This window comes from Schistosoma mansoni, chromosome 1, assembly GCF_000237925.1.
Source record: "Schistosoma mansoni strain Puerto Rico chromosome 1, complete genome".
NCBI lineage: Eukaryota > Metazoa > Platyhelminthes > Trematoda > Strigeidida > Schistosomatidae > Schistosoma > Schistosoma mansoni.
In genome coordinates this window covers 7,351,068-7,367,844 of record NC_031495.1, presented here as the reverse complement: position 1 = coordinate 7,367,844, position 16,777 = coordinate 7,351,068, and the positions used below count along the sequence as shown (strand labels likewise).

Sequence of the window (16,777 nt, the reverse complement as noted above, 5' to 3'; positions counted from 1 at the left end):
AGCTACACTATCTTACTTTAATCAATTTACCATATATCACAAACGTAATACAGTATTATCCAGTCTTTACTTCAGATATCATAAACTTATTTTTTTGTTAGTGTCCTATTTAGACCTCGAGATAACTATCTATATTCCAGTTTGCTAATGTATATGGTTAAGCCTGGGCAGTGTCTGGCTCTCCTGTTAAACAAGATTGAGCTGTACTGTTTGGATTGTCACATGAAAGTCAGAATGATATCTGGTTCTCCTGAAAACCAGTTCAAAATTATTCTGACCCACAATGGTATATTATATAACTAACTAAATGTATAATGAATTACTATCTACGTACTAATGAAGCTCTTCCATGATATCTATAAAGTCTCAGTTATTTCCCTCTATTGTATCGAAATGTTATACAGGTAAGCAATCATACTACAAATATTTATCCTATGAAATAGTATAAAATAATAGTAATGTATTAGATGAAAAAGTAATCTTAATCAATGTAAAATCAATCAAAAATATCTATCTTCAAATGATTCTTATTACGTAACAATACTTTAGATGAAACCATGAGGTCTCAATAAGTTGTTTCTATTAGTTCCATTCGGTAGTTGAATGAAAACTTTCATTAGTTTCCTTGGTCTATTCAATTAAGACTATATAACTATGATAATTATTTACAATATATACTATGGTGTATGTTACTTATGTTTGCAGGTATAAGTAGTATGTAACACCAGTCGGAAGTGGAAAACCTGATAGTAGAAAGTTAACAAGATTGAAATGAAAAGAAGAGAGAATGAAACTGAAGACAATTAACATGACAACAGGAATGAAGGAACAATAAATCTTGTAAGAGATCATTCGAAGAAGATGTACAAATGATGTATTTGATGTATGATTTCTTACATTTTACTTAATTGTTGTATGATTTCACATTTAGAAATGAATTGATCTTCTCCACCTTCAATGTTCATTGACTGCAACATTACCGTTCAGCTTTGATTACGGAAAGTCCATTGTTTAATATTATGCAATGATTGTTTTTTCATCATGCCATACATGACATCTATCAAAAAACCATGTAATCATTAAGCATATACCCGAGACAAATAATAATGTTAATGGCCAAAATAATGTATCAAACATTGTTGATGGTCCATAGAATTTATGTAATAAAGCTTCATTAATATGATCTTCATGTACATAACATGTAAATTGTACAGTATTTTTGATTAATTGACAAAAATTTTGTACCCATTCATGATTTGCTGAATTCTGACGATGACATGAACTGGTAGCACACTAATAATGAAGATGAAGAAGAAAAAAAGAAAATGAGATCAGACAAAAACTTTATTTCTTTACATTTTAGTACTTTTTTATCATAAATTCTTGGATATTACAATCAGAAATTGAAAATTATCTAGTAATGTTATACACTAACTCCGCCTGTAGCTCCTCCGGGGGCTACTGCCGGTCCTAAGCCCGGGTAAAGGAGGAGGGTTGGGCATAGGGTTAGCGACCCCATCCCATAGAAAATCAACTCGCTAAACACGCTAACCAAAATGTTATACACTTCAAAACAATCTGATTACATATTTACTTGTTAATGTGTTTGTTTGTGAGATATAAAGGGTCAACTAAACAGATTGACACATAAAAGGTTAACGAAAATATTGATGAAAACAATATAAATCAGATCACTCCAGACCAGTGGAGTTCAACCAGGTCTGTTGTGAGATAGTAACTCACTGAAGAGAAATGATGCACAGTTGCTCAATTTTATGGATTGATTGAAGTTAGACATTAACACTGTTGGATACCGACTCAGTAGTCTAGAGGTTAAGCGCTTGCGCGCAAAACTAGTAGGTCCTGGGTTCGAATCTTCCGAGGCGGGATCGTGGATGCGCACTGTTGAGGAGTCGCACATTAAGACGAAACGGTCGTACAGTGCTTCCAAGTTTTCGATAGTGGCCTAGATTCAATTGACTCATGAATTCAACCATAAAATTAATAAAATCTCCACAAAACCCCCTTCTCATAATAAATTAATATTATTAGGACAGATTTAGTGTAAGTGCAAACTGTTATTTTAACATACAAGGGAGGTAGGAACTTATTCATGACTAATACTTCATAAAATTTCAATACATTCCGTAGACACTTTCTGTATAAAGCCATAAAGACTAAGTAAAAAATCAATCTCATGATCTATTTCATTTAATTTTAATAATCTTCATCTTCTCAATGAGTTATGCGAATTTATTGAAGAAATAAGTTGTCCTAGAGTATGAATTTATACTTAACCGACTCAGCATTAGTACATTAGTAAAGAGTAACCACGTATTATCACCAGTCTTTGTCATGTATTTCTAACTGTAGAACAGTTCATTATAAACCCACTGATTTTCTTTAGTTACTTGACACCATTGTATACTTTATCTAGCTTTAAATGTTTGGGAATAGTTGATTGGAAACCCTGGACCTAAGTTGTATAATAGGAAACATTCATCACCCAAGATATATCTGTAATATTGAAGAAATTGTTGTTTTGTGTATTATTTAAGCCTGTGCTACCTAATATACATGGTAAGAGAAATGACTACTCACCTATTCATAGCATAATTCATTTAGTATCTAACGTTAACAACGAATATACTTTCTAAGAAGATGAAGTGAGATTACTATCAAGTTTCAGTCAATGATAATTACAAGCGATAGTTATGTTTTCGCTTAAATTAAAGATGACACTTTAATGATTTGTGTATATAATAAACAATTAGACATTATGATTTTATAGATTATCAACTAATGTTGATCTGCAATAGGAATTAGTTAAATCATAGAATAGGTTACCTTTGATAACTGAAGTAAATACATTCATTTTCAATAAAAATGCAACCCATGTTACCAAATATTCATAATCATTGTTTTGTGGAAACTTTAAGTATCATTAATATCACGAACCAATCTAAGTTAAGCAACCAGTGAAAACCAGGAAGAACTGGAAAGATAATTATTTCATCCTGATACGGGACTCATTATCAATGAGTATCCATGAATTCACAATTGGGAATCAGATCTGAAGCCCTCAGTTTCGCACACAAAGTCCTAACCTAATTAAAGACAAGGTCTAAATTCAATGTTCTATAAGTCTAGTGTTCGAGTGCAAAACTCGAGGGTCAATAGTTCAATCTCTAGAGATGGCAACTTGAATATGCACTGTTCAAGAATCCTATAATAGGAAAAAGTAGCTGTCTTTCTACGGTTTTTTGGCTTTCCATGGTTTTCTGTCCTAGGTCTTTTCATGATCTCAATTAATTTAATTGATGGTTACACCGGAAAATGTGATCAATCTACTACCATCGGCCATTAAAAACAATTCATGCATGATACCTAATTGTGTTATTTTAAATAGGGTGTGTGTACATGCTATACAAATCGGTCTTTTTCTAATTTCATTTGAGTCTAATTAAAAAATTCCAATTACTTACCGGTTTCACATTATTACAATCTTCATTTAATAATTATCTGCTCAACTTCATGTTAAAAAATTGATAAGAAGACAGTCAAAAGTATCTGGTAATAATAATAATAATTAATTGTAACGTTTTCACCTGATGACTCTCATGAAATTCGAATTCCACAAGCGGGATCGCGGATGCGCACCGCTGAAGGGTTCCATACTAGGACGAAACGGTCGTCCAGTGCTTCCAGGTTTTCCATGGTGATCAAGCTTTAACTGACTCATGATTTCAACTATTAAATTACTACAATCTCCGCAAAAAGCACTTCGAAAAATAATACTCCGTTGTGGTTTGAAAAGATAACACTGAGTTTAGCATTTGATGAATGAATTATTTATACCTCAACTAAATTTACATAGTAGTTGAGTGGATAACGCGATGGCGTTTGAAGTGAAAGGTACTGGGTTCGAGTCCCAGAGTGAACATCAATTCTGAGATGCGGGTACATCCAGCTGACGAGTGCCGAATAGGACGAAACAGGCGTCCTGGATTCCTGCTGCTAGCCGCTATCCATATTTGCTCATAAATTTACATAGTTTGAAATAGATTCGCTAACCAATCCCTAGTACTCACTGTCTGAAGTGTTAGTTGACAGTGTTATTCAAAATTCTTGATCATGATTTATAACTGTTGTATAAAGTTTTAAGTGCTTTAACTTCCACATTACACGATTCATACCTTAAAAGTAAGTCTCTAAGCGAACTCATTGAGGTGTGTTTTTCCTTTGTGATTATTTAGATATTTTGCTGAATAGTCCTAACTAACATGGAACGTAAAATCTATCGATTAAGTTGGTCACTACTCAATTGTCAATCAACTGTAAATACATCTCAGTCCTATAAGAGATCACTCGTGGTCCTAATAACTCATTAGTAACGCCTCTGATAGTAAAGCTGGATGATACGAGATTCAATCCACCACAGGGCATCAGCTTATTCAAGATTATAGAAGAAGTACTTTGTATAATACAATCTTTAAACAACTTCTGAATACAGAATAACAGGTTGGTACGTTAGAATCTTTCCAAATGATTATTAAACAATCAAGCTCTAGCCTTCGAAAACTTGTAGAAACTATTGATGTTAGGTATCGGAAACCTTTCTCTACTTTGTTACATCGTAAAATGCTTCCCAACTCTTTCGCACAATTAATTAAATTATTAATGAAGTTTCTTTTTTACTTTGTTATAGCTCGTTTATTTTTATTTTTTAACTAACTAAACTGTACACATTCCATTCTTAATGTTACTTATTCCTAACCCTTTGATCTTTTGTGACTATTATCGTTGCATAATGTTCATTTATGTATATAATCGGCAAGACTATAATATATGAATGAACCAATCAGATTTAAAGTAACAGGTTTTTGGATTTTGGCGCGAAATTGATTCATTCATTTGGCTTAATAACGTTCTAGCATTATAGCTGATGTCAGTTCGTGATGAAAACCTTAAATTTAATTCCTATTCTTAACCATCAACTGTAAATCATAATCCTAATTCCTTACACTGATTTATAAACCTCATTTAACACTAGTAAATCGGCGGACATTTTCAAGGTCACTTTAGCATCTCTCAAAAGTCATCCATAAATTATAGTCTATATTTGCAATATCTTCATTTGGTCACTTAAATTTACTTACATTTTTACTATTCTATACTATTATGAGGCGCATGGCCTACTTTCACTGATATCAATGAATGTAGACAATCATGGACATGAATCTGATTAGAAAAATTTCAAAATATTGGATTGGGAAAACTCTAGGAACTTGTAAGATAACTAAAACGTACACTTCTACATGAAGTAGGCAATAATGATGTCTAAAATCACAACGATCTAGATTACAGAACTCAATACCACTAAAAAGTGCTAATTCGTGCTCAAAACAACACCTAACTAAATTGATTTATTTGAGTGATTTCAATCAATTTTATAATTATGATTATGCTGATGCATAAACAATTGACAAGAACCTTAGAAATAAACTGAATTCATATGATTCTCTTCGAATCATTGTTCTTACCATTATCATTTTAATTAAAGAAACTCTATTTATCGATTGTATTCTAAGTATTACATGAAATAGCATATATCTTACAACCAAATTGATCATTTTATCAAAAGTAGTATATTTAAAGGTTTGTAGCTATAATTCACTTATTGTTTAGTAATTTTATATAGTTGAGATCATGAGTCAATTGAAGCTAGACCACCATGGAAAACCTGGAAGCACTGGACGGCCGTTTCGTCCTATTGTGAGACTCCTCCGCAGGATGAAACGGCTGTCCAATGCTTCAAGGTTTTCCATGGTGGTCTAGCCTCAATTCACTAATGATCTCAACTATATAAGTTTAAATGTATTAATGTATATGTCTCTATTAAAACAATCAAAATGATAGAAAACAAAGTAGGGTCTTCTTTAGAGTCCTTAAAAATGTCACAAAAAGTATATACTGAAATAGAATGAAAATTTTAGGTAGTATAATTTCCCAATACATGATCAACACAGTATATTTGATAGATACTTTGAAATGATCTAGTGAGTATAACAAAGGGTTGGTTCCTGATCTTCTCTAATCTAAGTACGAAAATGAGAAAACAAGTTTATCAATACTTAATGATATATTCGTGCAATACACTTCAAGCAAGCTAATCATATTTCTACTTTCCCCATATACTAACTTAAAGTTTTATCGTCAATTATTCAATATCCAAGACTATATGGGTTTATTAAGATCATGAATCGATCAATGTTGCACAGGAGATTGGCTATTTGTGCTCAGTAGCTAAGTGGATAACGTGATGGCGTTTGGAACGAACAGTGCGAGTTTCGAGTCGCAGTGTGAACGTTAACTTCAATGCAGAAAGTTTTATCGTCAATTATTCAATATCCAAGACTATATGGGTTTATTAAGATCATGAATCGATCAATGTTGCACAGGAGATTGATTATTTGTGCTCAGTAGCTAAATGGATAACGTGATGGCGTTTGGAACGAACAGTGCGAGTTTCGAGTCGCAGTGTGAACGTTAACTTCAATGCAGATACATTCAGCTGACGAGTTCCAAATAGAACAAAGCGAGAGTCCTGGATCCCACTGGTAGCCACATTACACCTGTTCTATGTAAATCCATGTGTCGAATGCGACTTGATAAATTAAAAATCAGAAAAATAATATTTTAACTATCCTTTAAAGATAAATAAATAATATATTTGCAATATTCCAATGAGTAGAAAAATTAGATTTTCTGACGTTTCGTGACTTAGTGTAAGCCCCTTCTTCAGTGAATAAATAACCAAATTAAAATTAATCCAATCTTAAATAGTGCAACGGAACAATAAGAATATTATGAAAAAATTGTTCAGTGCTTCTGGGTCACTGATAATAATCTGACTCAATCCAGTCCCTTATACAAACCACAAAATGACTAATTCATTCTGATTTTAGTTAATAATTAGATTATGCGTTATCAAACTACTGAATTCACTACTGAAATATTTATAACATTGAAAATAGCAGACTAGTATTGTATAGATCTAATATGCCTGATTGAACTAAACAAAACAAATTTATATCCCATCAAAATTAAGTTTATTATCTAAAGAATTCTTCAAATTCTATTCATTTCATCAGTTATAAGAAATCAATAATGTGAACGGTAAAAGGATACATAAATTCCAAATGTCATCTTTTGACAGACTTAATATAACTAACTCTCTTTAACAATTATCTGTTGTCAACTAGTTCATTATTTGATTTCAGTCAATAAAACAAACTAACTGACTATTGAACTGACTGTTATTATTGAAAATATTAATACATCTATTCATAAGGAGTTTATTTCAAATGTAACCTTGATTTTTGTTTCATAGCATCAAAAGATAATAAGTTTCATGAAATGGTAGAAATTTCAACTAACATCCGAATAGGGCAAATACATTTGAATTCAAATTATAAACGAAATTGTTTTAGTTAAATAATAAAAGAGCTAATTTAGTAATAATAGGTGTAAGTAATTAAGGTTCTATATTGTCATAGCAACACAGGTTGATATAAAACAGACAGAATGTGGCTAGTAATCGGTTACAAAGAGTTCATTTTATTCCATTTGGGATTAATAAACTGGATGTATCTATATCTCAAAGTTAATGTTCACTTTGGAACTGGAACTTAGTACTGTTTGTTAACTTGAAACGTAGATACATCCAAAAATGAGGATGAAACATGCGTTCTGAATTCCACTGCTGGCTACATTCCATATATTCTATATAAGAGATCTATTTTGCTTATTATAAAAGAAATGAAATTAACAGATAAATAGATACGATAAATAACACAATATAATACTTATCACTATGAAGATCATTTCCATAACTGGTAATATTTAATTTTAAAAAGCTGTCGGAAACCTTTTTTTTAAAATTGAACATGCTTTTAAGCCACCTAATGTTAGTGGTCAGTCGGACGAAAAATACCAACGAAAAATGACAATATTAAGGCATTTTGAATCGGTTAAATAATGTGGGTTTATTGAGATTGTTGTCAATTATATAACGAATCGAATTTATCTAACTATTATAAAATTAATAAGCATTGTTTCGTTCACAAATGTTCCATACTACTAGTAATATTAATAGTAATAATAATGATAATGTTTATATCAATGAATAAATTTGAGAAGTAACCACAAAATTCATTTGAGAGCCACATTGAGGCGGGATATGTAAAAGGTATCAAAAAAGACGATGGATGTCTATCACTTAATATCGTAAGCTGAATAGATTTTAAAATCTGAATCATTGAATGTCGAATTAATTATTTATAGAAAACACACTTCCCATAAAATTTGAAAGTCTTAGTTTGATTTTATAATGGAGATGTGAGTAGAAACTATTGAAAAGTATCAAATAAGTATAAAGTAGCTGTCCACTGTTTTCAGACCTTGCTTACTTACTTACTTACGCCTGTTACCCCTCCTCGAGGAGCATAGGCCGCTCACCAGCATTCTCCATCCAACTCTGTCCTGAGCCTTCCTTTCCAGTTCTTTCCAGTCAACATTCATCCTTTTCATATCTGCTTTTATTTCCCGGCGTAGTGTGTTCTTTGGCCTTCCTCTTTTCCGCTTCCCTTCCGGATTCCAAGTTAGAGCTCGCTTCATGATGTAGTTTGTTGTTTTCCGTAATGTATGTCCTATCCACTTCCAACGTCTTTTCCTAATTTCCTCTTCAGCTGGAAGCTGGTTTGTCTTCTCCCATAAAACGCTGTTGCTGATAGTATCCGGCCAATGGATGTTGAGTATTTTGCGTAGACAAATATTTATAAATACTTGTACCTTCCTGATGATGGTCGTAGTAGTTCTCCACGTTTCAGCTCCATACAGTAGGACTGTCTTGACGTTCGTATTAAAGATTCTGACCTTGAAATTGGTTGAGAGTTGTTTTGAGTTCCATATGTTCTTCAATTGTAAAAATGCTGCTCTTGCTTTGCCAATCCTCACCTTTACATCTGCATCAGATCCTCCTTGTTTATCAACGATGCTCCCCAGGTACGTGAATGTTTCCACCTCTTCCAGAGTTTCGCCATCAAGTGTGATTGGGTTGATGTTCTCCGTGTTGTAGTTGAGAATCTTGCTTTTTCCTTTGTGAATGTAGAGGCCTATCGATACGGAGGCTGCTGCTACATTTGCGGTCTTCATCTGCATTTGTTCGTGTGTATGAGAGAGGAGGGCTAGGTCATCTGCGAAGTCCAAATCATCTAATTGATTCTGAGAAGTCCATTGTATTCCGTATTTCCCTTCAGATGTCGAATTCTTCATGATCCAGTCAATCACCAGAAGAAAGAGAAATGGGGAGAGTAGACAGCCTTGTCTGACTCCGGTCCTTACTGGAAAAGAATCTGTCAGCTGTCCTCCATGCATGACTTTGCACTGTAGTCCATCGTATGAGTTTTGGATAATGTTGACAATCTTCTCAGGAACTCCATAGTGTCGAAGAAGTTTCCATAATATTCTTCTGTCCGCACTGTCAAACGCTTTCTCATAGTCAATGAAGTTGACGTATAGTGATGCGTTCCACTCCACTGATTGTTCAACGATGATCCGTAGTGTCGCAATCTGGTCTGTGCATGACCTATCCTTACGGAATCCAGCCTGTTGATCCCTAAGTTCGGCGTCTACTGCGTCTTTCATCCGATTCAGCAGCACTCTGTTGAAAACTTTTCCTGGTACTGATAACAAACTGATGCCTCTGTAGTTTTCACATTTGCTCAGATCTCCTTTCTTTGGTATCTTGATGAGGTTTCCTTCTTTCCAGTCCGTTGGCACTTGTTCCTCTTCCCAAATCTTCTTGAATAGAAGGTGAAGCATATTTGCAGTTACTTCAATGTCTGACTTCAGTGCTTCAGCTGGTATATTGTCAGGTCCTGCCGCCTTCCCACTTTTGATTTGTCTGATGGCCATCTTAACTTCTTCGACCGTTGGTGGAGTGATATCTATTGGAAGGTCTGTGTGGGCTGCTTCGATGTTCGGTGGGTTCAATGGGGCTGGTCTATTCAGCAGTTCCTCGAAGTATTCTGCCCATCTTTTCCTCTGTTCTTGAATCTCAGTGATTGTCTTTCCTTCTTTGTCCTTGACTGGTCTCTCTGGTTTGCTATATCTCCCTGCCAATTTCTTCGTTGTATCATATAGTTGTCTCATATTCCCTTCTCTTGCAGCTTTTTCCGCCGTCGTTGCTAGTTCTCCTATGTATTTCTGCTTGTCGGCTTTAATGCTTTTCTTCACTTCCCTGTTTGCTTCTGCGTAATCTGCTTGTGCTTTGACTTTCTCTGCTCGTGTTCGGCTGTTGTTAATTGCTAGTTTCTTGTTCTTCCTTTCTTGAATTTTGTCCAGGGTTTCCATAGAGATCCATTCCTTGTGATGATGTTTCTTGGGACCAGGAACCTCCTGACACGTTGAAGTTAGTGCTTCTTATATCCCTTTCCAGTTGTCCTCCAAAGTAGTTTCTTGTTCTTTCAGTAGATCCTGTAGAGCTTGGAACCTGTTGTTGAGAGTTATCTTGAATTCATTGAGCTTGTCAATATCTCGAAGGAAGGCTGTATTGAACCTTTGTAGTGCTGTTTGTCCAGTTGTCCAGTGTTTCTTTAGCTTCAGTCTCATCTTCGCCACAACCAGGTGGTGATCTGAAGCTATGTCAGCTCCTCTCCGAGTTCTCACATCTTCCATTGATCTTCGGAATTTTTTGTTGATACAAATGTGATCTATCTGGTTCTCTGTGGTTTGGTCCGGTGAGATCCATGTAGCTTTGTGTATGCGCTTGTGTGGGAATATTGTGCCGCCTATAACCAATTTGTTGAATGCACATAGGTTCGCAAGTCTCTCCCCATTTTCATTTCTCTCTCCTAATCCATGTCGTCCAATTACATCTTCATATCCTGTGTTGTCCACTCCAACTTTAGCATTTAGATCTCCCATCAGGATGGTGAGGTCGTTCCGTGAGCACTTCTCTATAATTGATTGCAGCCTTTCATAGAACTGATCTTTATCATCGTCGTTACTATCATTGGTGGGTGCATAACATTGGATAACGTTCATTGTGATCCCTTGCTTCTTTGTTCTGAATGATGCTTTGATTATCCTGGGTCCATGAGATTCCCATCCCACAAGTGCATTTCGTGCTTCTTTGGACAGAATTAGAGCAACTCCCTGAGCGTGTGGAGCATTTTCCCCTTCGTGACCGGAGTACAGCAGCATCTCTCCTGTACCTAGCCTTTGTTGTCCTGTTTGTGTCCAATGGGTTTCGCTGATTCCGAGTACTGCCAAGTTGTATCTCCTTATTTCCATTGCTATTTGGCTGGTCTTTCCTGTCTCCCACATTGTCCGGACGTTCCATGTACCTATAAAGAGTGTTGCTCTGGTTGTTAGAAGGTGCATCGGTCTCGTGACTTCCGAAGAATTTCGGCTTTCATCATGAGACGTCATAATTATTCCTTCAACTCCCAGGGCAGAGTTTAAATGGTTTGAATTATTTTTTCTGGTTAGCGTTTTTTTTAGCGAGTTAGCTTTTCTACGGGATGGGGTCGCTAACCCCATGCCCAACCCTCCTCCTTTACCCGGGCTTGGGACCTTGAGTCTTTATTAAATAAATAAGCAAGTGTTTACATAGATGTTTTGTGAAAAGCTTCTTATAGTTTGCAGATTTATTATGAACCACGTGGATCATCCTAGTTTACTACTTTATTCTGTATCGAACTCATGGTCTTAGTAGACAACACCGCTTCTGATATTATTAAGTTACTATATGAGGATTTATTAGGGAGGATTTTCAACTTGAGTAAATGTTTGACGTAATATAATTTCCATTTATTATTGTTGATGAGTTATTGTTTTACTCTCAGAGTTGTTGACGTGTTCATGATGAAAGTATGTTTAACACACTATTAGTACAATATGTAATAGGTAATAGAATATATTTGTTATTAATAAACATATTCAAAGTAATTAATTGATAAAATTTTATGCAAACAAATCTAGACTTCATAAGCAAAGATGGATAGTTGCTAGCAGTGAAATCCAGGATGCGCGTTTCGTCCTATTTCAGACTCATCTGCTGTATGTACCTGCATCCCAGAGTTCATGTTCACTCTGGGAGTTGAACCCAGTACCTTTCGCCTCAAACACCATTACGTTATCCACTCAGCTACTGAGTCCTGATAGCCACTTGCTTGTGCAATGGGGTGAAGTTTAGATTCACTTAGTATTGTTTGTTTTAATCTTCCCAATGATGCTTAGGACTGCAACTGGTCCAGCCGACGAGTCCCAAATAGGACGAAACGCGCGTCCCAGATTTCACTGTTAGCCACTATCCATCTTTGCCTATAATACTTGTGAAATAAGGCTATATCGAGGCAATACGAACGGTATGCACATATGTCAATAAGAGATTGATCAATTGCAGTGCTAAACATCAATGGGAAGATTTAAACAAACAATACCAAGTCAATTTAAATCTAGACTTCTCTTAGTGCTTTTTTAATGAGTTGATTTTCATTCCCAGTTACCTTTTAACAGTTTACTAATCTAATCTTATATTATAGTTGATGAATAATTTTATTTGAATAAAGCAAAAATGTATTAGTGGCGAAATTTGTTTTCAGTTATTCTTTACTTCAACAAAGAATTGTGTTCGGTTTAGTGGTCTAAAGGTTAGGCATTTTAATGCTAGTTCGTTGGTTACATCTTTATTGGTAGGGTTATGGATATACACTGCTTAGCAATCCCATACTAGAATTAAAAGGCTATCTAGTGTTTTCAGGTTTCTCATTGTTATCGAGCTTAGGTTTGTTTATGATTTCAATAGGATCTAACTATCTACACAATTCCCCATACTTGAAAATCATGAGGAACAAATGTCGAAGTTTATGGAATTTTGGATTGATAATAACCGAGATCCGAAATCGTGGAATATAATGAACTCAACTAGCTTATACTTGATATTAAGAAGCCAATTAAAGAAAATGGAAAATCACTATTTCATCTCAATATGGAACTCATCGAGTATATACACAAATAACTCTGACAGGGATCTAAGCCAGAAAATTCACACTTGATAGACACCGTGTCATATTTACACTGGTGTATTGATATAAATTAGTTTTTTTATAGTTGAAATCATGAGTCAATTGAAGCTAGGCCACCATCGAAAACACGGAAGCACTGGATAGCCGTTTCGTCCTATTTTGAGACTCCTCAACAGTGCGTATCCACGATTCCGCCTCGCGGGACACAAACCCAGCACCTATCGGTGTCTCACACGAGCGCTTAACCTCTAGACCACTGAACTTGCCGGCATCCAACGGTGTTAATATCTGACTTCAACCAATCCACGAAGTTGAACAACCGTTCACCATTGTCTTCAGTCAGTTGATATCTCCCAACAGACCTAGTTGAACTCCACTGGTTGCTGCTTCTTACTAGAACTCCAGGAAATATCTCTTGAAGTCAGTCGTGGATGCGCACTGCTGAGTACTCCCATACTAAGACGAAACAGCTATCCAATGCTTCCAAGTTTTCCATGGTAATCTACCATTAATTCACTCATGAATTCAACCATTAAAACAATTCACAATTCTTAATCATATGTAAATAGATGATGAAATGACCTTTTTTTTTTCTCTTACTGAACTAATTATTAAACACTTAACAAATTATCTAAATATTAACTTAGTTACTTATTAGTTAATATATGAATAATTAAATGATAATATATGTTATATGTGTATAGAGATGAACGATAATCACTTTAATATTCTATAAATTATTCATTCTAGTTAATGGATACTAAAAACACTCAAGTGTATTATAAACTTTTCCCCCTTTTTGTTACTAAGTACAATGAATTCTGTTCCCATTTTAGAAAAGAAAAAAAATTTTCGTTTTCTATGTATATATATGTGTAACAATATTTTACTCCTATAAGTTACTTTATTAAAAAGAAATTAGATCAATAGAATCTCAATTAAAGTTAAGAAATAATTTTTTTTTTTGATTTCATTACCCAGTTATCATTAGTGGTTGATAATTATTATGTTTATTGAAAAATTCTAGTTAAACTAATATGTCAGATCAAAGACAACGTATTTTTCAATACGGTGGGGGGAGGGGGGGCGATTGTACATATTGTCAAATTTTATTGAGATTATGAATTGATCTAAGTTAAACATATGAGGTATTTCCTGGAGTTCTAATGAGAAGCAGTGACTGGTAGAGTTCAATCAGGTCTGTTGTGAGATAGTAACTCACTGAAGACAACGGTGGACCTGTCGCTCAATTTCGTGGATCGGTTGGAGTTAAACATTAACATCATTGGATGCCGGTTCAGTGATCTAGAGGCTAAGCGTTCGCGTTCGAGATTGATACGTCGAATCTTGCGAGGTGGGATCGTGGATGTGCACTGCTGAGGAATCCCATAATAGGACGAAACGGTTGTCCAGTGCTTCCAGGTTTTCCACAGTGGTCTAGCTTCAATTGATTCTCAACTATCGAAATTATTGAAAACCTGAAAGTAGTGAACATTTATTTTGTCCTAATATGGGACTACTAAGCAATGAAAACCCACGACCCCATCACTGAGGATAGAACCCATGACCTTTAGTCTAATGTTAAAACGCTAAACCTCTTGATCAATGAATCAACATAAAATAGTGTACATGTTTGCGATATTACGTAATCATCTTTGATTCATTGTTGTGGATGATAATCTAGCTAAAATCAGTTCGTAATTCAAACCTCTATTTTATGAACATTATACCTAACTAATTTACTTCGAATGGTAATAAATTAGAATCAGACAAACCTCTTAAAATATAGATGGAAAATAATTGAAATCACAAAATTTATTCCTATTGAACAGATTTTTAGTCATTTCGTATATTTAGATAATAAGCTAACATGCTCCAATCTAAATTAATACTCATCAGTATGGGATAGTGGATATTGATAAGTTTTGACTGAGATCATGAATCGATAAATGTTAGACCACCATTGAAAACCTGGAAGAGCTTAATGGCCGTTTCGTTTTAATTTAGGGCTCCTCAGTAGTGCATATCCACGATCTCGCACGCGAGATTCGAATCTAGGACCTTTGGTCTCGAATTCCTACACTTAATTCAGCACTGTAATATAATCAGTTAGTGAATACATTATTTAGCTGTCATGTCGCTCTCTCTTCAGTAAAGAAATAATTTTATTCTCTTTTTTACAGTCTTAATTGGATCCTGAAAAATTCTAAAATCCAAATCATTTAAATTTACATTTTTACTACCTAAAATCTATGAATATTCGGCACCCCATATAGCTTCATTAAAATGTTAGAGAGAGAGAATCTACGAAATAAACAAATGAATCCGAGTCAAATGTCATCATAACATGAAATAAAAGATAATTTTCTCTGAAAACGTTTTACATCTATTGACATGTTCCAAAGTATTATTTCTGTTTATAACTAATTGATCGCTAAGTAGTATCCAATACCATGTTTACTTGATCATTCTAGTACTGAAAGAATCCTATTGATCAAGCTGAATTATAGTTAGAAGTTTAAATGACTCAACATTTTATACACTATGTAAGGTGTTTGGAGGTATGCGACAGAAAATCCTCGGTTGCTTAGCATTGGTTAGAAAGAAATACCTGTAATCTCAAGACAACTGTCCGTTTCAGGTGAGTTTTAAACGCTGACTGAATGGCTTAGTGGTATCACCTTCGAGAGCACCACTTTTCTTAAGATTAATAGTACTTGTCATTGATAGATAACAATTAACACGGGACGTGAATCAAATACGGTTTCTTGTTGACTATCTCAAAACCCCTAACATGGTGATAACTTCATGTATCACAGTTTTAATACATTTACTTTTGTAGATTTTTCATGATGAACAACTATTTTACTTATTCTAATACTCAATTTAAAGACCTGTACTAATTGATAAGGTATTTATTTCAGTCAGAATATCTTTAACAGGATATTCTGGAACTATTATAAATGAAGATTCTTTTTAAGCAAAGATGGATAGTGGCTAACATGGAATCCAGGATGCGCGTTCCAACCTATTTGAGACTTGTCCGTCGGATGCACCTGCATCTCAGAGTTGATGTTCACTCTGGGACTCGAACCCATTACCGCCCGCTTCAAACGCTATCGTGTGATTCATTTAGCTGCTGAGTTCTAATGGCCACTTGCTTGTGCAAATAGGACGAAACGCCCGTCCTACATTCCAAAGCTAACCACTATTCATCTTTGCTTATAATTCTTGTGAATTAAGACAATATCGAGGCAATATGCACAGTATTCACACGTGCCAGTAAGAGACTGATGAATTACAGTCTTAAACATCAATAAAAAGATTCAAATAAACATTATCAAGTAAACTTAAACTTGACCCCATTGCACAAGCAAGTAGCCATCAGGACTCAGTAGCTGAGTGGATAACGTAATGGCGTTTGAAGCAAAAGGCACTGGGTTCGAGTCCCAGAATGAACATCAACTCTGAGATGCAGGCACATCCAGTTGAAGAGTCCGAAACAGGACGAAACACACTTCCTGAATTCCACTGCTAGACCCTGTCCATCTTTGCTTATAATGCTTATGAATTAAGACTATATCGAGGCAATACATACAGTACGCACAGTATATCAACAAGAAACTGATCAATTACAATCTTAAACATCAATGGGAAGATTCAAACAAACAAATACTTACACC

The 16,777-nt window shown here is 34.8% G+C and overlaps 1 protein-coding gene and 1 non-coding gene across 2 annotated transcripts; one reads left to right on the top strand and one right to left on the bottom strand.

Annotated features, from left to right (window-relative positions):
* Positions 1-1,017: 1,017 nt before the first annotated feature.
* Positions 1,018-5,546, bottom strand: Smp_124080 (hypothetical protein; the record flags this gene model as incomplete). Its single annotated transcript, XM_018793122.1, has 2 exons — positions 1,018-1,293; positions 5,544-5,546. The coding sequence occupies 2 exons, from the start codon at positions 5,544-5,546 to the stop codon at positions 1,018-1,020; spliced, it is 279 nt and encodes a 92-aa protein (XP_018647666.1).
* A 10,940-nt stretch (positions 5,547-16,486) lies between these two features.
* Positions 16,487-16,553, top strand: Smp_tRNA_00364_Gln_TTG.1.1. The gene has a single exon. It is a non-coding gene (tRNA).
* The last annotated feature ends 224 nt before the right edge of the window (positions 16,554-16,777 follow it).